This window comes from Micromys minutus, assembly GCF_963924665.1.
Source record: "Micromys minutus genome assembly, chromosome: 16".
In the NCBI taxonomy this organism is placed as follows: domain Eukaryota; kingdom Metazoa; phylum Chordata; class Mammalia; order Rodentia; family Muridae; genus Micromys; species Micromys minutus.
Window position 1 is genome coordinate 20139400 of NC_137985.1, and position 25512 is coordinate 20164911.

Consider the following 25512-nt stretch of genomic DNA (forward strand, 5'->3'; position numbering starts at 1 on the left):
ACAAGGTCATGTGAGCTCAAGCGGCTGAGGAGATGGCGCAGGCAGTAAGTGCTTGATTTGCAAACACAAGGACCTCTGTACAATCCATTAGAACCCATGGTAAGACACAGGTAATCCTCCCTTGTAATCTTAGCTCTCAGGAAAAAGAGACAGACCATTCCAGGGCTTGCCAATCCCCTAGCGTAGCCTATTTGGCAAATTACCAGCAAGAGACCTGGTCTCAAGTGTTTGGCAATGCATAAGACATTCAACATTGTCCTCTTACCTCCACACTCCATGCACCCCTACATTCATGTGCACCCACCTATACACACCTCCACACTCCATGCACCCCTACATTCATGTGCACCCACCTATGCACACCTGCACACACATGTATCCCTACATTCATGTGCACCCACCTATGCACACCTCCACACTCCATGCACCCCCTACATTCATGTGCACCCACCTATGCACACCTGCACACACATGTATGTATCCCTACATTCATGTGCACCCTCCTATAAACACCTGCACACACATGTATCCCTACATTCATGTGCACCCTCCTATGCACACCTGCACACACATGTGTCCTTACATTCATGTGCACCCTCCTATGCATACCTGTACACACATGTATCCGTATCCCTACATTCATGTGCACCCTCCTATGCACACCTGTACACACATGTGTCCCTACATTCATGTGCACCCTCCTATGCACACCTGTACACACATGTATCCCTACATTCATATGCACTCACCTATGTATACCTGCACATATACACAAATGAAATATAATAGTTCAGACAAACATACACATCTTGTAAAATACCATTAAAACACAGAGGAAAATACAAACATAAACCCTTTAAATACTATCCTTACTCATGTTGCATGAACACTGCTTGACGATGAAGCTAGGCAGACTGCAAATACATGTGTGGAATACACTAATGCTTTAACACTAGCAAAGCAATGGGCATCACTTTCATCTGATAAAAGTGATACTTTTGTATTTCATAAAAATGACACATATTATGTATGATCACATGCCTGTAAATCATTAGCATTTACCACATATGCCCACCATATTCTATTTAGGTCTCTACAATGTGGTTCTCAGCCTGTGAGATGTGCGTGCCCCCTTAGGTCACTGATAATCCAATATTTACATTACAACTGATAACAGTAGCAAAATTACAGATCTGAAGGAACAATGTAATTTTGTGGCTGGGGGATGACAACAAAATGAGGAATTGAATTAAAGGGTCACAACATGAGGAAGGTTGACATCCACGGCTCTCAACAATCTGAAGTGTGGTTACCATACAGTGAAATGAGATAAATAAGAAATGCTAATGTAACCACAAATATTTCAAAATCACTATTAAAACTGATCAATAAGTTATCAATAATTATTAGCTAATAATTTGTTATATTTTGCAAATACATACTGAAATATTCTTACCTTAAATACGTGCCATATATGAAGAATAATGCCATCATTAGTCCATTTAACATAAAAATTACAGCAACATAAAAGCAAGCAGGATCGCCCAATCCTTTAAAAATAAACAAAGCATATGTTCTAGCCACAAATTATGTTATGAGTCTGGCAATTTACATTAAACTGTGCTTACTGTGAAACAGTTGCCAGATAAATGGTTTCCTTGGTTCCCATATGAAAACAGGACACGCATGCAGAATAGAGATGAAACAGTACTACTCAGATATGCAGGTCTGCAGACAGACCTTCAGGAGATGATGGGGTGGGTTGGGCTACAGCAGAGTAAGGCAGAGGCAAGAGCCCTGCCTCTGGGAAGAGGGCTTCAGCAGCCACAGCGATCCAGCTGGGGTGAAGCTAACCAGGGACGAGCACAGCTACATTGTGGCAAGTACCTTGCTATAAAAAGCTCAAAGTCCATTGAAAGGTGGCATCCGGACATCCCAGGTAATACCTGAACTATTCTACCCAAGGGCCAAATGTGACCAAAACAGCTTCCTCCTCAGTCCATTTTTCCAGCCATGTAATTACCCAGTGACCATGGAAGCAAACCAGCCTGCCCAAATTTACAACTTGGAGAATCCAAGAGCATTATAAAATGGATGTTACTTAAATCACTAAGATTGGAGGAAGTATACTGTAGTCAACAGACAACTAGACAACATAAAAGAGGAGCTCACCCTCACAGCTTTCAATCGGACTGAGTCCTTCTCCTCGGGTAACTGTCCAGCATATCTTGGTCTGAATACCAATCAAATCCATTATTTTGGTATAAATCCGATACCAGCTGGCTAAGATTACCTTAAAAAAATAAAGACATCATAAGAAATAATTTCCAAGCCAGGCAAGGGTGGCACACTCCTTTAATCCCAGCACTTGGGAGGCAGAGGCAGGAAGATGTCTCTGAGTTTGAAGCCAGTTTGGTTTACAGAGTGAGTTCCAGGAAAGTCAGAGAAACCCTGTCTTGAAATTTAAAAAAACAAAACAAAACAAAACAAAACAAAAAACCAAACAAGCAAAAGGAAATAAGTCTCATTACTAGACATGTTGTAGAGTTTTGCATCATTGTCAAACTGTGTTTTCATGCTTCAGCTGTTTGGCTCCTTCTATATGTAGTTAAACGAGGCTCATCCTCCCACAGGGACTCTATTTAAGTGAGGCTCAGCCTCTCCCACAGATTCTTTGGTAGTCAAGTCTTACACGGGTAATACACAGGTAAGAAAAAAATGAAATGATAAATCTTCAAGATTTACATTTTTAAAAAGTATAAAATTCTACCAGGAAATGTAAAAGAACTAAACAAGTTATATGTGTGTGTCTAATTTTTCAAGATATAAATTCACACCTCATAGTAATATATAAAGATAAAACAATTCCATCCCAAATCCCAATATCTACAATTACTTTAGAGAATAAAAAGGATGAAAGCAGAACGTTCTAATAAAGACAAAGGTCTCTCACTGAAAGCATAGCAGGACACCAGCAAAAACACACAGACTCATCAATGCCATGTGTGGAGGCAGGGGACATAATCTCAGCTGCCTTCCAGGCAGAGGCACTCCCAGTCCAGCCACTGCCCACTCTACGGAACTGCTCTTGACTGAGAAAAGTAATGCACTCAAGGTCATACACAAGAACAGGAAACTGCAGCCTAGTATAAGCTAATCAGTTCAGGGGCCTTTGCCAAAGAGAGCATAACTGTGCTAAGCTATCCTGGCCCAGAAAACCCATGGATTCACTGGGGCGAGGGTTTTTGAAGAGACTCCACCACAGCTCAACCCCATTTTACACCTTCTTCTGCCTCTACCACCCTCTTGCGGGTACAACCCAAGGGCACTCCCTCAAACACTTGCTGAAAGCAAATCTGCGCTCAGAGTCCACTTTCAGGACCTCAGTGAGGCAGTACTGAGCATAAAATCCAACAGAAGGGACAGTCATTGACAAGTACATTGACTGTACATTTAGAAGAGAAAGCTACTTCAAGTCAGTGGTGAGAAGATGGGCCTGTCATCATGATGAGTTACATAGAAGACCAGTATAAAGAATACTCTTTTCTATAAATGCATCAATACAAATTCCAAGTAAGTTAAGAATATAAACATAAGTTTATGACTATAAAGAATAAATATTTTACATGCATATTTAAAAGTCATAAGTTAAAAGATTCATGGGCATAAAATGTTGCATAGGAAAATACATATCTACAGCTAAAAAGATAAATATTTCATTAATGTCATAATCATACATCTTATGTATAAAAAAATGAGTCTTTAAGAAGCCCAATAGAAACAGATACAAGGGGGCATAAACAGGAATTCTTCTTCAAAATAGAAATGGGTATTTATATAGCACTGAAATGCATTCATATACATGAATTAAATAAAATGAACCAAGTGCTTATAATTTCCTTGTCTATCAAAATCAGCAAGAATGCAAATCAACATTTCCCAAACTGCTGTTGGCAGAAATTCATTCAGTATAACCTATACGAAAGGCTTTTGGCAATATTCCTCCACATCATTATAATGCATATTCTGCTAAACTGAAGAGCTGTATTCACAAATTTATAGTTTTAAAAATGAATAAATGCGTTGCTAGTGGTTTCCATTAATTTGACACAAAGCTAGAGATATCTTGAAGGAGGAAATCTTATTTGAGAAAACACCTCCAAAAGACTGACCTATAAGCAAGTCTGTGGGGCATTTTCTTTGATTAATGATTGATAGGAAAAGGCCCAGCCCATGTGGGCCATTCCACTACTCATGGGCAGGTTGTGGAGAGCAAGCCAGTAAGAAGCACTTTTCCATGGTCTCTTCTCCAGTCCCTTCCCTGACTCCAAGTTCCTGCCTTGAATTCATGTTTGGTTTTTCTCAATGGACTGGGAACATTAGATAAACTTTATAAATCCTTTCCTCCCCAAGTTCCTTTTGGTTGTAGTGTTCTATCAAAGCAGTAAAACCTAAATCAGACAGATGTGTATAATAAATATTTAGATCAGAGATGTTTGCTGCTACTTTGCTTAGAACATTCACAAGTGTGAGAAGTTAAGATATTCATAGAAGACCATACATACAACCATTACAAATCACACACCAGCAGCCATGGTGACACAGAGGAACCCTATCCAGAAGTATAAGTGATGGAGAGGGTGCTAAAAATGGCCCCCAGAGACAAAATGCACACATAAAAATGCTGCACATCCTGCAATCCCATGTTTGTAAAGTCTACGTGCATACAGTCACAGAAAATATTTTCAAGAGCTGTACTTTGTGGGAAAACGCTGAACTTGGAGGGCATTCATATTGATTGCTAAATAATCAACCAAATCATTGATCCAAGAGTGAAGTCCTCTCAGTAGAGAAAGACTGCAGACCCACTAAGGACAGATACTGAGCAGAGGCCTAGAGACTCAGCCCAGACATCTGGGTGCTATTCTGTACCAATGTTAAGAGGGTAAAGGAAGATGTGTGCTTTGCAAGAGAGCCTGATTTCAAGTCACAAAGAAATTGGTTCTTAGCCCAAGAAAAATGTTCAAAACTAAAGGCAGGGAGGGTAATGAAAGTCTAAAGATGTTACTAGTATCACAATCTTCTTCCCTTACCCACTGAATGAGCCCACCTTGCTTTGAGTCCTTCCCAAGAAAATGTTCTCAATGAAAAGAGGAACCCTAAAGATGTTGCCCAAGATAGGGAAGCATGTTACCTTAGGGAAGTATGTTACCCAAGAGAAGGAAGGATGCTGTCCTAGAGAGGAAGGGATGGCTTCCTACAGAGAAAAGTACTTACCTGAAATGGCACGTGGCGGTCACTGCTGTCTCTCATAACAAACTCACCAAAATAAACAAGCTCCTCATTTTCTAATAATGCCAGCACAATTATTGCTCCCAGAGATTCAAATTCTCCTCCCCCAATAAACTCTTTCATGTGGTGCATATTTTTTCTTAAAAGGTGAAATAAAATTTAGTATGGCAAATCAGAACTTAAGAGTTAGACTCACATGTAATTTTTAAAAAGCATTTTTTTCATGAAAAATCACAACAGTAACTTACCTCTGGATAAAGATTAAACCTTTTTAATGTGTTAATAACAAGGGGGTATTCAGTCAGCTTGTCATTCATTATCATCCACACTCCATTAAAAAATGAGGGAGCTTCCACAATAGTCTTGAAGTAAGAATAATACAGCCCCTGAAAGAAGGGTATGCTCCAGTTATAATAAAAAGCAGACAGTTATTCATCTTCTTAGATTACAAATATTTAAAAAATGATGGTTTGGAAAAACTGAGCACTCAAGCAGGTAATAGGTACAATTAATTTCATAGGTCTGACCATTATAAATTCTTAAATTGCAAAAGGTACATTTTAGAAGAATTTCATCATCATTAAAATAATCAAATGGAAAAATAGCTTCAAAATAGTATCAGAATTTGAATATGTATACATGCAATTCAGCCTATGTCATGTATGAAGAGTCTATTCAATACCCCAAAATGACATCAGACTCATTTCCTCCAAATTTACATTAAAAAATCTAAATGTGTTTTTTAAAAAGACCGCATATTATACACATTCCTATTAATAATTTAACAGATCATTCTCTCCCATAGCAACACAGCCTAAGAGCTGACACTGGGGACTAGGAGGAGTAGCATTTTTAGAGAAACAGGAAAGTTTAGTCTGACATGCTACTTTGAAAAGGGCTGTAGCAAAGCTGAAATAACATGAGACCAAAAAATGTGAGACAGGGCTGACAATGTACCTCACTTGGCTGAGTGCTCACCCAGCACACAGAGGGCTCTGAGTTCAATACCCACCACTGCACACACCCAACACTGTAAGTCCTGTGCTTCAGAAAGAAGAAGCAGTTCAAGATGGCCATGAAGTACAAAAGGGCCAAGAGGATAGAAGCAGAGACTAAAGAGCAATGCAGCAATAAACCAAAGAAACACACACAGGCAGCAAACACCAGCCAGCCTCATGGAGACTGCCTGGCCTGTTTCCTTCTAGACTCTGGGGCTGTCAGAAGCCAGATCCCCAATGTTTTCATTCAACCTGGGTACTGTATTGGCAGAAGCCCCAAACTACTGCATCTACCTGCTCATGTTTCATTTTAAAAACATATTAACATTTTATTTAATCACAAAACACACAACTTTAAGTATTTAGGTAACAAAAATTTTGAAAGGCATTAATTATTTATCAAATTGGAAGAGAATACCACGAAACCCTCCTATTGGCATAGCATTTAGACATACTTTCAAAAACCCTAAAACCCATTAACTAATTATATTTCTAGTATGAGCTTGACATTTTTTATTCTATTAAATAAATAATTTACAATTAATCAGATTAAAACAAATTAATATCAAATAAAAAGATCAAACCCCAAATTTTAATATAAATCCCTAACTTACTGGGTTTTTTTGTTTGTTTGTTTGTTTTTTAAAAAAAAGTTTCCTAATTCTGCTCACGAAAAGATCAAGTCTCAATGGCCATGCAGTAGCAATGAGCATCTGCAGCACAGAGGTCCCAGTCGCTACGTGCCATCTACAGCTGAAAAGAACTGAAGCCCTTGGAAAACTGCCTGCTGCCAGTTGGGGAGAAGTCAGGCAGCACCCCAAAGTAAGAAAGACCTGGACACTAAGGAAACACTAGAGGTCACACTGAGGGTCAGCACTGTCAACTGCAAGAGACCCGCCAGATCCAGACACTAAAGGTTGCACAATATGTGCCAATCTACTGATTGGCTGAAGATATGAGAGAACCATTTTACTTTTATGAAAAAATTATTATAAATAAAAGAATTTATCATTTTTCTGTCTTTACACTAATTGGGAAGCCTAGAAAAGAAACTGAAGCAATGTTGTAGGAAAATCCTTTCCAGAGTTACAAGTCAGCATGTGCAGAAAAATGACTATCTGAAGAGTGATCTACATGGCTCTAAGAAAAACTCATTTAGACCACTCCTAAAGCAACTCCCCAGACTGAACATCTGAGAAGGCCCAGTGCCCTGTGTGAACCTTGAGATGTTACAATAAAAAGGGCCCAGCATCAGCTGGGAAGTATTTCTTCAAGAAAGAAGTCATATTTTCCATTACTCTTCAGAAAACACAGGATATGGGGACCCAGTGAGAACGTGAGGTACAGCCATAGACAAGTTTACAAAGCATATATGTATACTACATGTATGTTGTGGAATTGGCATATGTATATATAAATACATATTATATGTATGTGTGTGTATGTATGTGTGTGTATATACACACATACATATGGGATATATGGTTCCTCAATAGATAAATGGCAGAAAAACAAGACAGAAAGAGGGACTTACAGATTGAAAGACTCAGTGACGAAGCAGGTAAATGTAAGTGCAGACCATAGCATGTTCAGTTAAGGACATCAGCTGCCATCGAGTATCAATCAGCTCATTCAAACATTTTCATTAGATGGTGCTACGAAATTGCTAGGGACAAAAAGTCCTTTGAGGAACTTCAAATGCAGTAGCACAAGAGTTAAGTCTAATTTCCTTTAAACGGAGATGGGTAAGGAAAGATGGATGACTGTGTGGTCAGTTGTTGAAGCTACGCAATAAGGAGGCAGAACTGCCTATTCCTTTTATTTGGGAATGTCCTGTTGAAACTTTTCATGCCAAAAAAGCTTAAAAATATTCAGAGTCTCAAAATACTACAGTGAAATACTACACACACAGAGAACTAACCATTTCAGTGCGGAAGGCCATCTCCCTTTCCAGCGTCGAGAGGTGAGAGAAATGCCGATCATTTTCAAAGAGGTGCGTTATGTGGCTCCTGGAAACATTAACACAAGGAGGCAGTGAGAGCTACTTCAAAGGCCAAGGAATGTCCTACAGATTTCAGACAGTTTACAACAAAACTGAAAAACAATTGTATCTACATTTGTTTTCTACCAGGTTTCTAACAATTCTACTAAAAGTGTTCTCCATAAGAAAACACATTCCAATTAGATTTCAACATTAAAATAAACCATAACGATATTTTAAGTGATGTACTATAAAAATATAGATCACACTGAATGTGCCATTGGGTACCATTCAGAAACTGCCTGGTTCACAAAATCCATATATCTCTCCACCCAGAAGATTAAAAACATCAATCTAACATTCAACATGTACACCGCATAAATGTTAAACAAATTAGAGTATCAAAAATAGTCTCTTTAATAATAGATGACTTTATATAACAGTTTTATTATTATGATTCTGATTTATCAATTAAACTAATCTTTCAGAAGACTATGGTATAAATAAGATACATACATCCTTATGATACAGAAGCTATTCCTTTAAATACAAGGTATATAGCTTTGGTAAGTTGTGAACATTTACATAATACATATCATTGAAAGAAAATAATCTTACCAGTGCAACAGGGCTGCAAAGGAGGCTGAAAGAAAAAGAAATGCATATTACTATTTTAGCATGAAGAAAATACTCCTTACAGACAAGCACTTCCAACACTATCCAGCACATTCAGGGCCAGATGGCTGGAAACCTCATAAACACTGCCGAGATAAACTTGCAAAGCCTAAGCTGAGGAAAGGCTGAACCAGGCTTAGCATCGAGGAGAGATGCTGACCCTTCAAAAGAAGCGCTGTGGTTAGGCCTAGATGTCATTCACTCCCTCACACACTCCACATAACACGTGAGGCCCTACTGTTGCCAATGCTGTACAGGAACCACTAGATCAAGAGCATCCCAAAAAGACCCCAGAGGAGCAGAATCCACAGGCAAAGGTACCTTAGAACAAAGAGCCATGATGAATGGTGGAACAGGGTTACAAGTGAAGCAGTGGAATAAACACACAAAGAACCACCACCTTTTGTAAACTACCTTAGTGCCTGGAGATTTACAGGAAGTCTCACCCCTGTAAAAGTGGAAGGAGAAAGGGACAGGGAGAAAGAAAGACTCAGGGTAAGGCCAAGAGTACCACAGAACACATCTCAGAACACTTCATGTTCTGCCCAAGCTCAAAGATCCCTGGAGACACAGCTGATATGACTTTGTGTTCATAAACATGGTCTACACATCAGTTACTCAAATCACTTTCCAATTACCCGGAGAAAATTCTATCAAGAAGTACAAAGAGGGAAACGTGTCCTCAAGGTTGGGATAAGAAGTGTTTCAAATATCACTTTTTCACATTTTGAAATGTTTTTATAATGACATAGCTGAGGATGGCACCAATGTCTGAATACCAATCCACTCATGTCTCTGAGTACTATACAGTCAGAGGTCCTTTGATGCCACATGTAAGGACACCTGCATTCTGACAGACTCATCCTGAGGTCAGATGTAATTTTCTACCTGTGCCCATGTCAACACTCACAATATTCCTGACACTGGAGCTTTGAGATTTCAGATTAAAAATATTTACCCTACTCCTATTTTAATTTTTTTCTAATGTCTGTGAAATATTTTGTATGCTAATACACATTGTTGTTGATGTACATATTTGTGAAGGCTAATTTGTGATACATTTGTTTGCCTCATTCCTTCAATTTATTGATTATAAAATTTTCAGCTTATTTTAAATTCTCCAATTTAGACAGTATTATTAGCAAATGCTAATTTTTTCTGTTTTATAATTTTACCATTAGCATCTTCTACTTGGCCAATGTCTTCTAGAATACACACACACAAAAAAAAATCTGGTGAAAAAAAACACACTAGGCTTGACTTCTCTCAGTTGAACAAGTTTCATCTTCTACTCTGTAGTGAAAATAAGGCTTTGTCAAGGTCCTTTTGTGTTGTTTTTCTCATTAATTCATTTAATTTATTAACTTAACATCCCAAAATCACACCCCCTCCTTCCAGTGCACTCTTACAAATCTCTCCCTTCACTATTCCTCCCCTTGGTACTACCCCTGGCCTGGGACATCTGTGCCTAAACAAATCCCCACCCACTGAAGCCCAACTAGGCCGTCTAGTTAGGGGAAATGGATCCAATGGCAGGAACCAGAGACCAAGACAATCCTCGCTCCTGTTGTTAGGGGACCCATCTACAAATCCTTCAACACAAAATTTGTCTTGCCTACAAGTTATCCAGGGGAGAAGGTAAAACAGAGACTAAGGGAACAAGCCATCAATGAATGACGGTTTCAACCAGATAGAGGAATACTTTGCTATGCTTGCAAACAGGAATCTAGTATAACTGTCCCCGGGGAGGTTTCACCCAGCAGCAGATAAAAACAGATAAAGAGATCAACAGCCTAATATCAGGCGGAGCTCACGGAGTCTTCTGAAAGACTTGGAGATAGAATTAAATGAGCTAGAGGGGTCAAGGGCATCATGAGGAGATCTACAGAGTCAGCTAACCTTGGCCCATGGTAGCTCACAGAGACTGAACCACCAAAGATATGTAGGGTTACTGACCTAGTAGCTCTGCATATTTGTAGCAGATGTGCACCTTTTATGTTCTTAAAATACCATCACCTCTTTGGAGAAATGAAAGATGCCAGATATCTTCAGTGCCCTTAATCGGTTCTTTTAGTGCCACTGTGGACAACAGGAAGTCCTGGCACTTTTCAATTTCCTCCCTTCAAATTCCCATCAAACATTTACTACATACCTACCCTGCACTTTGGAGGAACTTTACCTGCAGGAAATCAATAAATCCCACAGCTCCCCTATGGTGGTGGGCACAACTAAGTCCTCAGTTATGAAGAACAGGGCACACTACAGTTGAGTAGCTTGCCAGATGATACTGGGCAGACTAATAGGCTAGGTTTAAGACTTCAGACCTAAAATCCACAAACTGTACGGCCTCTACAGAGGAGGACAGAAAGGAAGGCAGTGCCAAATCCTCAGCAACCTCATCCACAAAGACATTCTAATCTCACTCCCTCGTTAATTTAAATAAAAAAGAACAAAACTGTTGCAATGAATCTGTCAACACAGAAAATATACTTTATAGACGCTACTAATTACTAAAGACTTGGGAAGGCTCCAGTCAGAAAAGGTTTGCCACACAAGCTTGATAAGCAACCCAGCATCCAAGTGAAAAGCTGGGTGTGACAGCCAACAGCATTTGTAGGCCCAGCCTTGGAGAGACAGAAGGGATTCGGTAGGCTCACGGGCCAGCCAGTTTAGTCTAATCTTCAAGTCCAGGCCACATAGAGACTCTTGTCTCAATATAACAAAGAACACAGCTCCTGAAAAATAACACCCACGGTTCATCCGGCTTCTACAGACACAAGCACATTAATCCAGGCACACACAGTGGCACATGTGTGCACACATAAACAAGAGCATACACAGAGTGTGTGCGCGCACACTCACACACACACACACACACACACACATGCACACGCACACACATGTTTACAAATACAAATAGACATACAAAGAGAAGCCTATGCATACACTCAGGCTCACATATGGATTAAAAATGTTTCTTATATTAAAATTTAGAGATACTTTATTTACAATGATGCATAATATGTCGTTTGAAGTTCCAGTAAGATACTGCTTTATGAATATGTGATTTAGGAATAAAGAGAATATGACAGAAACTTCTAAAAGCATTTCTGTACTTTTCTTGGCTTCAAAAAAATATTCTAAATTATTTTCTCTAAATTTACGTCAGTAATTAGTAGCCCTTTTCTATTTGGTGTGTGTATGGGCAGAGAGGAGTCTAACAATAGAAGTAATGTGCTTCTCTCCCTTTAAATAAGCATGCTCTTTTCATGTTCTCAGTAGCTGAGTTTTTATTATTAAAACAAACTTTTTTCTTAATCTGAAAATAAAAAAATAAAAATAATTCGAAGAAGGTCAAGGAAAGTAAGTGCAGCGGACCCCACTGCTCACTACGATGGTTCTGAAGGCCCTGCCACTCTGACTGGGAGCATCCGTCCTGCCCACACCACAGCCCAATCAGCTCTGGGCTCTACATTAACTCTTGACTACGTTACCCTGTGTGCACCAGGACTCTAGCCACACAGACTGCCCTGCACAAGGAGTTTAGAAACAAAGTTCCTAAATTTACACAGCTGGGGTTCAAATGAGTGAGAAATTACTGTGTATAACCCAGTTTGATGGGAGGGCATACACTAAATTGAAACCTTGTCCTTGTAGTAAAGCTAAATTGAACCTTTTGTTAAAACACACAACTGGATATCTTTTCTCCATTTACTTCCTGAAAGACAGACAGCGCATTGGAGGCAGCCAGAGGTCGAGCCTCAGGACTTTCTGCCACCAAGTTAGTAAGAAGACCCTGCTGTCTGAGTTTGTCTCAGATTAGTGAGCCAGCCATAGGTGTAGGAAAACAGGCAACTGGATATCTTGTCCTACTGGAGCTCTTGACAGCCAAGTTTCTCTGGCCCAAGTCATATTTCACCTGCCCCATGCTGACCCACATTCCAACCACAGCTCAAGACTCCAGGGAGAGGTCGGAAGGAGTCCTACTAGCCAGGCACGAGTGAGCTCTCTTCAAGGGATGCCAGTGGACTTCCACAGACCCTCATTCGTTACAGTCTAGTGCGTTGCTCTTGGTTACATTGCTGATGGTGAGACCTAAGCACTAAAGACTTGTTGAGTCACACAAAGGACAAGGACAGATCAAGCTGGTACTGACCCGGAAGCTTTGTCCTACTGGCTAGCTTTCATAGTGCTGGAAGGTACCATATGATCAACAGTTTTACCTGGCTGTGAGCCCTGCAAACAAGCTGCAATAATTATGCCACTGAAGAAACAGTAGCCTAAATGTTATAGGAGTAATCAATCACTTTCTGGTCCCATTTAAAGCCTGATCCACAAGATAGAACTCACACCTGGTGTCTTTAACTGGGCCAAGAATCTATGGTTAGTCAGGTCACAGCCCTAGGGGAGAACCCCTGGCTATTATTCTGCTAAATTAACATAGTAATAAAATGCCTCTTCAGTTATATTTATACCTACAAATTCCTGTCTCTCAACCCTCATCAAGGAACCTTCTTCTAATGGTGACAGTGATTAATACCTAGACCCACAACTGGTCAACATGCAGAGAATAGGAGACTAGAGTGGTCAGCTCTAAGATATCTTCAATACAGACCCTTTCTTCAAAGTTCAGGGATCATTGCCAAGGACTGAAGAGCCAGCAGCAGCAGAAGCAAAGCAGTATTTGCCAGGCATGCAGGGCCATTGCACACACAAATCCAAACTCACTGCATGCACAAGATATTCACAAGGTCCAGCCAGCCAAAATCCCAGCAATGGCTGGGGGAGGAGTTCATCAAGTCCTGCCCCATATACCTCAAAGTCTAGGAGTTTCTTATTGTTTAGTTTCTTTTCTCATCACTGTCATTAAATGTGATGAGGAGCAACACGCCCACGGAAAGAAGGACTTATGTTCGCTCATGGTTTGAGGTGAGAAGGCATTGGAGTGAGGGACAATGAGCACCTCAAGCAGCTAATTTACAGAACCCATAGTCTAGAGGTAGACAGCTCACTAGAACCTGGATGCTCCCACAGGGGCTATGAACCTAAAGGCTCAGCCTTCATAACCCATTTTCTCCTAGTTAGACCTACCTTCTAACAAATATACAATCTCCCCAAAGAAAGCCACCAATAGGGGAAGAAATGGTTCAGCACATATATTTATGGGATATACTTAACATTCAAACAACAGCAAAGTGACTGACAGATTGACCAAGGTTGATTGTCACAGAATGACTGGGCAATAGTTAGATACTCTGTAAGAACAGAAGGGTCCCTTAGTAAGTCTCCGGAAGGACGACAGGAATGTATTACTCAGGCCACAGCCTTGCCTCCCAGTCAACAATCACCATTTCAAAAAGCCTGAGGACAATACAGACAGCTCAGTGACCTTCCCCAGCAGACCTCCACAGGATATGGTGGTCTCGGAGCACAGCAATGAAAGACACACGCCTCTACTACATTCTTGGGTCCTGTTATTACAAGATCTTGATTCAACAGGTATAGGGGCTCAAAGCCATACATTATTAGTAAACTCTCGAGCGGTTCACATAGTTCACTCTCTGAGAAGTGGTACAGTTATGACAGCAAGTCCAGTGAAAAGAGCAGGCTAACAATTCCTTCAGGTAAGCTGCAGAGACCTGGAGGGTGGTGACAGAAAGGGATGAGGAAAAGGAAGGTACAAATTCAAAAGGTCACAAATGATGATTCAAAAAGGGAAAGAGTTAAAATCCATAAACTCCCTTCAAAGCTCTTCCTAAGAAAAAATGTGTTTCAGGTTTTATAAGACATCACCGACTTAGCCTCTGAGGCTCATTTGCAGAATTACAGGATGGAATTTGGGGGGCCTTATCTCAGCCTCCAGTGCTTAATATAGGTAAAAACCCACAGCTCTTACCACCAGCACTGTCAAAGCCTTGATAGCGTTTGATCTCATTCATTTTTCCCTTTTCCGGATAGGGAAAAAAACATTTTATTTTTAATAGGAAAAGAAGGCAGGAGCTCAATTTACGAATAGAGACATTAAGTCTCAAAATGAGAAGCAAAGCTTCACTTAAAATTCACAGCCAGATTTAAAGAAACCATTTCTGGTAAGATCTAGAACTCACAGTGGTATGAGATGATGACCAACATTTGGCACTGAGCAAAACAGTACTGGATAACAGCTGAGAAACAAACTTAGAAACTCCTAATTAACAATGATATTATGTAATATCTGCTCATCAATATTAACGTAAGAGATCCGTGAGTCCATACAAAGAACTAGTGGCTTTTATTTCCCCCAGGGGCCCAAAGTCTCATGTAGCAAGGGTACAACAAACCATGGAAGAGAGCCCCAGTTTCCCTGACTCCATGATCAGATGTCAAAAGACTGAGCACGTTAGCCAAAAGGTAACACAGAAAGAAATGGCTTAGAAATCACAACAGATTCAAAGAAAAATGTGTTCTAAGTGAATATATGAAAATAACAAAGCACAGAAAGTCTACACTGCCATCCCACAGTCAGAAGGGTAGTACTTTAATAGAAAAACACAGTCATTTTAAATGTGAATGTATGTACAAATACTACAGTATGCAATGCATAATTACACAAGACACATTTTAAAGGCAGTAAATTGTATCTTCTTTTTAAAGTCTTAACCTTAAATATTTCTAAATCAAACAGTAATATGCACTGATAATTTCCATACATTAACTTCCTCTACATTAGCAAAATACAATGCATTTTTCTGTTTTAAGAACAAATAAACAAAATATACAACCAAAATAATATACTTCCCAACATGCAGAGGGAAATTCCAAAACCTGATAAATCCAGGAGGAAAGTATAGAAAGCAGGTCTCTTTAATACAGGAAAAGATACAAAGACAAATACAGGTGTACGTACACACACACACACACACACACACACACACACACACACACACCTAAATATATAAATAGAACCTTCTTGGTTCATATAAAGTTATCTGACTTCAGATCTGAAAGCTTTCTCCCTAAGGGCTAGCTTTCATGACGTCAAAAAGCACCATGCAAACTTCCAAGGGAGGAAAACAACCAATAGTCTATTCAATGACACCTCTGAACTAAAACAATGACTACCATGGCACAATATCCCTAAGTGTAATAGTGGTGCACACATCTTAGTGGTAAGCAACAGCTAATTGGACTTAAGGCCCAGTCAACAAGAGGGAAGTCATATCTGGTACTAGAAACCTAGCCAGCTTCCCAGAGCTAGGAAGTCATACATTGAAGGAGAACCCATAACTACCAGTAATAAGTCAACACAATCCCCACCTGTATTCTCAGTGTGCATCCTTATACCCACCCATCACTGCGTCCTCACCACTCATCACGGAGATGTTTCCTTACAACAGACTGAAAGTCACAGCCATGACTGCAGATGCGGATAGCAAGTGAGCGTGTGGCTGGTGTCCAGCACCAACTGACACAGACATCTAAAATCCAAGCCTTTCACCTAAAGTGAGATAGGACAGAAAGATACATGTCTTTAATAATCTTAACAAGCTTATTCCCTGATAAAGCATTCTAATGTTAAGATAATAAACCCTTTCAAATTGCACACTGCCCATGGGTATCCTAAGATTTAGCTTATCATTTAACTTAAATGAGTCAGAGGACATGACTTATTAACTATCTTTTTTATAGCACTGTCAAGCAACCAACTACCTTCCTTAAATTCAGAACTTTTTCATTTATCAAAATTAAATAGGAAATCAAAATAAAGATGGGCTGGGGGTGGATAGACCTACAGATACTGAAACCAGATTGATTCTCAGAATGAGCAGAAATCTCTGCTTTCTCTAGTGAATCAATGGGCCTTGGGGATCTGAGATCCTTTTTCCATCGATAGGTTGTCTATGCGTCAGATCTGAGACCTTCAATTGACCAATATGACAAAGAATCGGCTGCAAGGCCAAACGTCATCCAGGGAACTCAAGAATGATGTCCCAAGGGGTAAGGCTCTCAACACTAACATTACTTGGTAGATTTCTGCAAACATCAAAGATGAGTGAGGAACAACAACCAAGGCCTTCTAAAATCAACTGTAACTAGCAGAAGAGCAGAGGCATGTTGAGAATTGTGTAGACAGCCATGATTAACTACTATGTGAAGAAGAATGAGGGCGGAGTAGTCACATAATTATTTTAATTATAAAATACAAAGAAAACCTCACTTTTTATCAATCACAAAAATCTTCCCAAATTAGAAACTCACCTAGGCAGCAAACTCTAAAAGTGACAGCTAAACTTACACATCAGCTCAGAACCAGCTGAAGCTACAGTTAACAAGCATTTAAAGCACCTCCAACCTTATCAGGCTGGGAGCCAAATGCAAATCTTGTAAATGCTTTGGGTGACAGTTATGTGAACAGTTACCTCTACATTAAGTTACAATTATAAATCGAGGTCCAAATCTTCCTCTTGTGATGGCTCCGCTGCACACCTGACAACCAGCTAACTCAGAAGGAAGTCAAGCAGGAGGAAAGACACTAAACAAAGATGGACAGACAACTGTGCACTAAAGAGCCTAGTCTAGGTCTCAATCTCAAACAAAAGGCTGAGATGCCTATTAACATATCAAAGTGAACTGGTCCAGGTTCTCCTAGCATCCCTCATCTCCCAGCATCACCCATGGCAGGGACCTCCAGGCTGGCATACCCCAACCCCTACCCTGAACTCTCTAGCCCAGGGGCTGGGCTGCACTTCCTCCAGCTCTTCCCCCCATATAACCCAGCCATTTTGGTTGTTCACCTCTTTTTACCTTTTGGCCCTTTGCCCTCTTGGCCACTGCTCCCGGTTCCCCTCCCTCCCTCTCCCTCTCCCTCTCTTCCTATGGTCAGGTCCAGTCTCCTGATCATGTCCACTCTGAACTCTTCCAGATGTCCTTGCCTCTGCCTGTACTTTCCCCAAACCCATAATAAAAACTCAACCCCTTAGGAACAGTCATGTCTTCCTTTTATTTCTTTTTTTCACTTAATCGCAATAGTGGTAAGAAAATAAAAAGTATTATTAAAGCACATTCCACAACTGTTGTAGACTGGTGCAGTCTCAAAGCTAACTCTTCCTTTAAAATATACTCTTCTGAAATGACTCTTTACTTAATTCTAAAAGATCAGATAAAGAAAACTGGTTTCTTCATGGGATTAAAGGACTATATCTAGAAGTAGATGAAAATTTTACTAGTTCTGATTACTGGTAAATACTGGAATGAAGAAAATTAACAAATTACCTCTTAGAAATGGCCCAGTGGTAAACCACAGCTAATGGCAAAAGATGAGACCAAAATATGAATTTAGAAATACTTATGTAAATAATAAAGCTTTGTAGTTTATGAAATGAACTTACAAAATTAAGAGATAGTATAGTAGGATAAGGCTTAAAATAACCAGCTGTTTAGCAGCAGCTGAGATAGAGATAGGTAGATAGATAGATAGATAGATAGATAGATAGATAGATAGATAGATAGGCAGATAGATAGGCAGATAGATGGGTAGGTACTGATAGATTAAATTTCAGTCTCTTTCAGTATCATGTATTATTATTAGCAAAAAGAAATCACAAATAAAGAACACAGCCTTTTACTTATAAGACATGAACTAAGTCCACAGCCTGTAGCTTCAGTGCTTATGAGAGCCTGATGTTCAGGGACTTCATATTTAGTGAACCTTATTAATAATAAGGATATTTAGGTGATTGTAAATATTCTTAGAGTTAACCAGAAGTCTATTTTAGAAAGGGAAACTTTGGTTTCAAACCCCCAAATTTCCATCTTTTCTCTGGCTTTGATGGGATTCGGTAATTAACACAAGCACACCGTCACAGTGTCTTGCTTGGCTGGGTACACTTCTTGCCTGAGAATCAGCACAGGAGAGGCCAATGCTCTCTGGGCTTCACACTTCAACTCTCTCCTCCCACAGCCCAACCACTAACCTGCTTTCCTTCCATTCTTCATTCTGGTATCTCCTACATCACTCCTTTCCCTTACTTCTTCTGAAGAAAGAAACAAGGCAGAAGCGTGTCCTTGCACAGACTCCAGGCTGGGGACTTCATGTGTCCAATTGCTGCACACTCACCAGAGGAAACACTACATAGCAACCAAGACCATGAACTCAGAAGACACAGGGCTTGGGTTCAAATCTTGACCTGAAAAATTCCAGGAGTGACCTTGCACTATATATAGTAAATATATGACAGTTACAAGGTCATGGCCAGGCCCAAGTCTGCCGTTAAATGAGTTCATCTGCAGCCACCCACCCAACCACAGTATACGGTGTTTGTGATGTACGAAGTCAATTAACCTGACTGAATACCAGCTGTTAGCTGGAAACTTACCACTGCCTATTCCACTCAGAACCTCCGTCTTATCACCACCCGACATCTCCAACTGAAGATCCCACAAACACCTGAAGAACAGTGTCTGGGATACAATCCTTGCTCTTCTCCACGAAACCTGTCCTGTACCACATCTGTATAGTCGTCACTGTCTCCCCTAGAAAGCAGTCCCCCTTTTCCCACACACCAAGATCCATTCATCTCCACGTTCTTCAGTTTCACCTCCCAAACCCATCTCGAAGCTATTCCTACCGTCTCCACAGCCACGCCCTCTATTCATGCCAACTCCTGTGGGTCCTGGCAGAGCCCACCTTGCTACAGCCTTTCTAGGCCTTATTAACAGGGACATTCCCTGGCTTTGGGACTTCACCAGTTCACGTTGCTTCACTTTCTCCAATGCAGACGCCCTTCCTTTCCTCCAGCGCACTTACTACAAAGTGAAGCCAACAAGTCACGTACTCTTCCTACTTCCAGAATCCAAGTTCAATAAGAGTAGGCTGTACAGTTCTCTTGTCTATCTTTTTCTCAGAATTCACCCGGCACGTGGGAATATACAGAAAGCACACATACTATTCGGCATACATTATCTCACTCTTTTACTCTGAGCAAAGCATCTACTATCCCCACCTTAAAGATAAGCAATGATGGAAAACACTGGGGGAGAGTAGGCTTAGCTTCTGGGGGTAGAAACAGGCTTTCAGTTCAGGTCAGCTCTGAAATACCAGGTGGCTTCCACCACACCACACCACATCCCACACCACACCACACCATACCTTATCACGTCATACTACGGCACAGCCCGGCCAGACTCAACTCCTGCCTCTATAGGCTTCCTCCCTGTCCCTGGAAGTCACAGGCTCTCATTAGCCATGACTTTTGAAAGAGTAGTTTCAGAATGGTGGCTGCCTTCGAAGTTACACTGGCCAGTATCTGGTGGCCACCGCTGGAGAAGTGCCACTAGATAGAACCTGGGATGCTGTTAAAACCTGTGCAAGGCACAGGACAGTCCTTCAGAACACAGGATAGTCCCACACAAAACATCATGAAGCTTAAGGGGGTTGCAGTTGGCATAGGAACCAGGCCAGAAGTGTAAGCATGACATAACCTTCTGTTTTAGTCACTGTTACTGCTGTGAAGAGACATCATGACCATAACCATAGCAACTCCTATAAAGGAAAACATTCAACTGGAGCTGGCCTACAGCTTGAATGCTTAGTCCATTATCAGCATGACAGGAAGCATGGTAGCTCACAGGTGCTAGAGAAGGAACTCAGAGTTCTACATCTGGATCCACAGGTAGCAGGAAGATATACTGGGCCTGATTTGAGCTTTTGAAACCCCAAACCCCACTCTCAGGATGTACTTCCTCCAACAAGGCCACACCTACTTCAACAAGGCTGCTCTTCCTAATCCCTCCCAAACAGTATTACTCCCTAATGATTCATGCCACTCCATGCATTTTCATTTAAATGTGTGAGACCATGGGGGAGGCACCATTTTTAATCAAACCACCTGCTACAATTTTTACAAATGGCATCTTACATTTCAGCTCTGGACTGCTAGCTGTTTTATTACATGTTCAATACATACTTTTCTCTTTCACCCTGAAACAGAGCCCTCTCCAACTACCAGAACTTTTCCTCCTTCTTTTAATAAGGTGCAGGACACAGGGAGATGTAAGAAAGATGAGGCTCCATCAGGCAAGGGCAACCAATAGCCCCCACTTTGAGGAAACAATAAAGATTATGGGAACTGTAGCAACTGGATAGTTCTTGTGTCTGTTTCAACAGAGTAGGTAGAGCAGAGGAGAGGGTTCAGTGGGTAAAGGTGCCTTCCATAAAGCCAGACAACCTGAGTTCTAGCCCAGACATCCACATAGGAAAGGACTGATACTGAAACCTGCAGGTTATCCTGACATTCAAGCACTGTGAGACACACATACATACATATACAAACACATACATACTCATACACACATACATACTCATACACACATATACACATATACATACACATACACAAACACACATGCACACACACATATACACATGTACATACATATATACATACATATACACACCCACATACATACATACACATGCAAACGCATATACACACACAAACCTGTATTGATGCACACACAAAATAAATAAGTGAAAAATAAATAAAATCGAGGATATACAGTTTTAGTAGACTTCAGCCACGAAAATTCTATTTCCCAGGGATGCTCATCTGCTTCAAAAGGCTCAGAGGTACAGGACTTACTTAACATGTTTGAAGCCCGGAAGTCAATCCCCAGCACCAAAAACAAATAGGCATTTAAAGCCCATCACTGCACTTCCCCCAATGCCATAGTCACACTCCTAGACACACAATTATGTGGTTTGATAAGTGGTTCCTGTTGGGGGTTCAGAAAGCTGCAGTGTACAGCTCTGGTTAAGAACTGCTGGTGTAATGCGGATCTCTCATCTTACACATCTCCAAACCAAATGTTAAAAAGCTAAATTCTTGTCTCAGAAGCCCAACAAGTTTGAAGCAGGTATGGAAAAAGAGACATAAGACTGTACGGAAATCCTAGTTTCATTTCTCTTGCTATTATGAAATATCCTGACCAAAAGCAACAGAGGAAAGGGAAGGGTTCATTTGTCTTAGAATCCCAAGTTGCAGCCCACTACTGCAGGGAAGGCAACTAAGAGCCTAAGGCATCCGCTCACAGTGGAGCACACAGTCAGAAGCACGTGGATTCACCTTGCCTTGCTTCTCACCCAGCTTCCTCCCCCCACTGCCTAGGGAGTGGAATGGTGCATCAAACAATCGCCTGGGTCTTCTTCCATCAGTCAACAGTGAGGACAACCTCCTACTGGCCAAGCTGAGATGGATGATCCCCATGACTCTAAAGCAGTGTCAAACTGACAGTTACAACTAGCCAGCACGGAAGAAAGAGAACGAGAACTTATTGGAAGGTAGTATGTGCTGGAACTGGTGACTTCCCATCCTCTACCTGGGCCTTGACCCCAGTCCCTGGAGCCTGGCTCTACAGGCTGCTTCAGTAGCCTGAGGGTCACTACAAGCAGGAGCCCAGAGTGTGGAAAGGCTGTCTGGTCTCCCTCAAGCACAGCTGAGCACCTCGCCTGACAGAGCCAGTTTTCCAAGCCTCGATCTTCTCCAGCACTGTATTCCCTCTGTTCATGGCCCTAACACCCTTGGCAGGTTTCTCAGCCCTCTGCTTACCTCTAAGATAGCTCAGTTCTTAGTGCTTCTTCCCTGAGCACAGAAATCTATGCAGACCTACCTATGTGCTAGGACAAGCTTTCTATGGTGGAGCATTTACTGTGGTCAGGAAAGTTTGAAAAACCTTTTCAAGGTTCTTCCTCCACCACTGCCTCCTGTAGCTGGGGGCAAGTGAGATGAAACCTCTAAAAGAACATATTTCAAAACTCTTTAACCCTCACCATTAAATAAGTAGTAACATCCACATATGAGAAAACCGCATGTACCTACTAAATTGACAGTGCTCATCACTGCAGAACAATGGGAGGAGCCACCTTGGTAACTGGCTGACCAGTGCCCAGTACACATGCAGAAAGCCTCGAGCTAGTTCTAATATGCACTGCTACAATGGCTCTTCAAGTTAGGAAATGTATTATAAAATACAAATAAAGCCATTTTGTCACAGCTTAAAATGTAATGTTTAGAGAACAGCTACAAGTAATTCAAGCAACAAGTGATCAATTAGCAATACTTCTCAACAGGGAGGACCAAGAAGTTAAAGTTCCACCTTGAAATGCAACTCTCACCCACACCTGGACAATGAAATCAGAGGAAACAGAGCAGCCAACAAAGACATGGAAATTGCTAGAACCTCTCTGCAGGATCAGTGGCTTTCTGAGCTGTGGCAACACGGTGGTAGGAAGGATATCACTATGGATACTGGTCTTGAGGGTCCAGGGCCAGAGCTGAACCAAGGACACCAGGTCTGATCATCCAGCAGAGCCTTCTCTCTAAGGTGCTGTGTAGTCTCACAGCAGATGGTCAAGCAAGACAAAGACTGTGGTGCTCCTTCTACCTCCACACCCCTGCGACCTTTCTCTGGGGCACACCTAAGACTATGGTCTGCCACAGTCCCTGTACTTTCCCTTATAACGTCAAAAAGAGCAGATCAAGAGAAATGAGAAATTCTACCCTGCTGCACCGAACTAAACAGTATTTCTGCAAGGGCATTACTAAATCCAAATATAAGTCATCCAGTATAAGAAAACCCAAAGGAACTGTACCAGAAAACATGAAAAAGCTGCATCCTTTAAAATCTATTATTAACTCTCCCTAAAATAAACAGGGCTATTCCTTACTTTACTACAATTGCCGTTTAGACTCGCCATTCACAAAAGCTGGAGATGTATTCTGTAGTGAGATCGGAAATCAGGATTATGCATTTGCTTCCACATAGGATCTGATGCTGTTAGTACTTGGGGCACACAAGCACGCATCGCCCACAGAGTATATAGTTTTGCTCCTCAGGACATCACTGGATAAGTAGGGCATGGTATGACTCTCTATAACACAAAAGGAAAGGCCCTCAAAGTGAGACTTAAACAAAAACCAAGCACTCTGCAACAGCTCTGAGTGCCTTCAACCTCATCCACTGTACCACGCTGCCTCCCCAAGGTGAATCTAATCTGTACACTCGCCAGGTTCTCAAGCTATCTGCTGGAGGAAGGCATGATGACATTAATGAATTTGCCAAATATTGGGCCAAATATTAAAAAAAAAAAAAACAAATTCCTAGTAACAATGCTAGCCTTCTTGAACCCATAACCACATAGCCATGACTGGCTTTCACTAACTTTATGGCTACAATCGTGGCTGTCCCCATCAAAAGGCTGATTTAACCTGTCTAGACCCCAAACTCCAAGCACCCCAAACTCTTAGAGGCCATTAAGCAACGGTGAAAAGATAGTAAAAAAAATTGAACAGCTAAATCCCATCGTGGCAAAAATACTACAGAATCTTTACGACGGGCATGGAAAATTTAGGCCTATTAATCCAAACTTCTATAAACTTGCCTTATGCGACAAAGTCGATCGGAAAACGAACCCAGAAGAGGGTCCACGCGTGAATGCTTCAACTTTTTTTCTTTCAGGCACACAGTTACAACCCATCCATTTGGTGCTTGGAAGAAAGTAGAGATGCCAGCAGGCACAAGGTTAAGGCTTAAGCATCCAAAACACGACAGAGCTTGCAAAGTGACAGAACCACGAAGTGCCACTCTGAGTGTTTGCGGCCAAGAAGGGGAAAAGCACGCTAAAATTTAATTATAAGTTTGGCAACTTTCTAAGACAGGAAACCTGAGTATTGCGAGCTCCAGGAATAGCTAGCATCACCAAGCAAACCATCCTCCAAAGTAGCGGCTGAGCCAGGGGCAAAGAGTGGACTGTCGCTGGAGGCAGCAGCCGGTCTCCTCGGCGCGCACCGACCCGCCCGCGGCCAGCCGAGCAGCTGTTGATCCCGGGGCCATGTTTTTAAAAGCCCGGGCGGACAGCGGGGCGGAGGATGCGTGGAGCTGAGCCCTCCGGGAAGGAGTGGGGAGAAGTAGGGAGGAGGCAGGAGCGTCCCGGGAAAAGTCCGAAAAGGCTGCTAACAGGCTCACCTAGCAGCAGCGTGCTCCAGGTCCGGCCGCGCCCGCGCCGCAGGCCCAGCGCCCAGTGCAGCCCGGCCGCCAGGCGGCCCGCGAGGCCGTCCGGGGCGGGCGCGCCGGTCTCTGCGCGGGGCCCCTTCCTGCTCGCCGCGCCCCTGCGCCCGGGAGACGGCGGCGCGCGCTCCGGCCCCAACTCCCCAGCGCCCACCTCGGATGCCCCGCTCAGTGGCGGCGGCGAGGAGCGGGCCGACCGGGGCGGCCTGGGAGCCGCGTCCCGGTGCTTGCTCCGCGCCTGCAGGACCATCTTGGCATAGTCGCGCCCGCTAGCTGCGCGCACCCGGACCGCCGCCGGGATCCGCGGACTGGCGGTCGTTCACTCTGGCCGGCGAGGGCGGGCCGGGAGGCGGGGACAGAGCGGGCCGGGTGGCCGCTGCCTACTGCGAGGCGGCCGGGAGGCGGCGCCGGACTCCCGCGCCTCCGCCGTTGCCGCTCTCGGGTTGCCAAGGCGACAACGGAACGCCGCGGGGCGGAGGCGGGGACAAACTGTGAGCGGCGAAGCCCCGCCCCTCAGGCGCG

General features: G+C 42.2%; 1 protein-coding gene across 1 annotated transcript in view; it reads right to left on the reverse strand.

Moving 5' to 3' along the window:
* DPY19L1 (dpy-19 like C-mannosyltransferase 1) overlaps positions 1 to 25240 on the reverse strand; it is a gene marked incomplete at its 5' end in the record, with an annotated part of 83615 nt that extends 58375 nt beyond the window's left edge. The window contains 6 exons of the mRNA XM_080929819.1: positions 1457 to 1550; positions 2173 to 2293; positions 5541 to 5678; positions 8212 to 8299; positions 8890 to 8914; positions 24949 to 25240. Of these exons, the coding sequence (XP_080785945.1) occupies positions 1457 to 1550; positions 2173 to 2293; positions 5541 to 5678; positions 8212 to 8299; positions 8890 to 8914; positions 24949 to 25240 (758 nt within the window). The remainder of the gene's footprint in view (positions 1 to 1456; positions 1551 to 2172; positions 2294 to 5540; positions 5679 to 8211; positions 8300 to 8889; positions 8915 to 24948) is intronic.
* Positions 25241 to 25512: the final 272 nt, after the last annotated feature.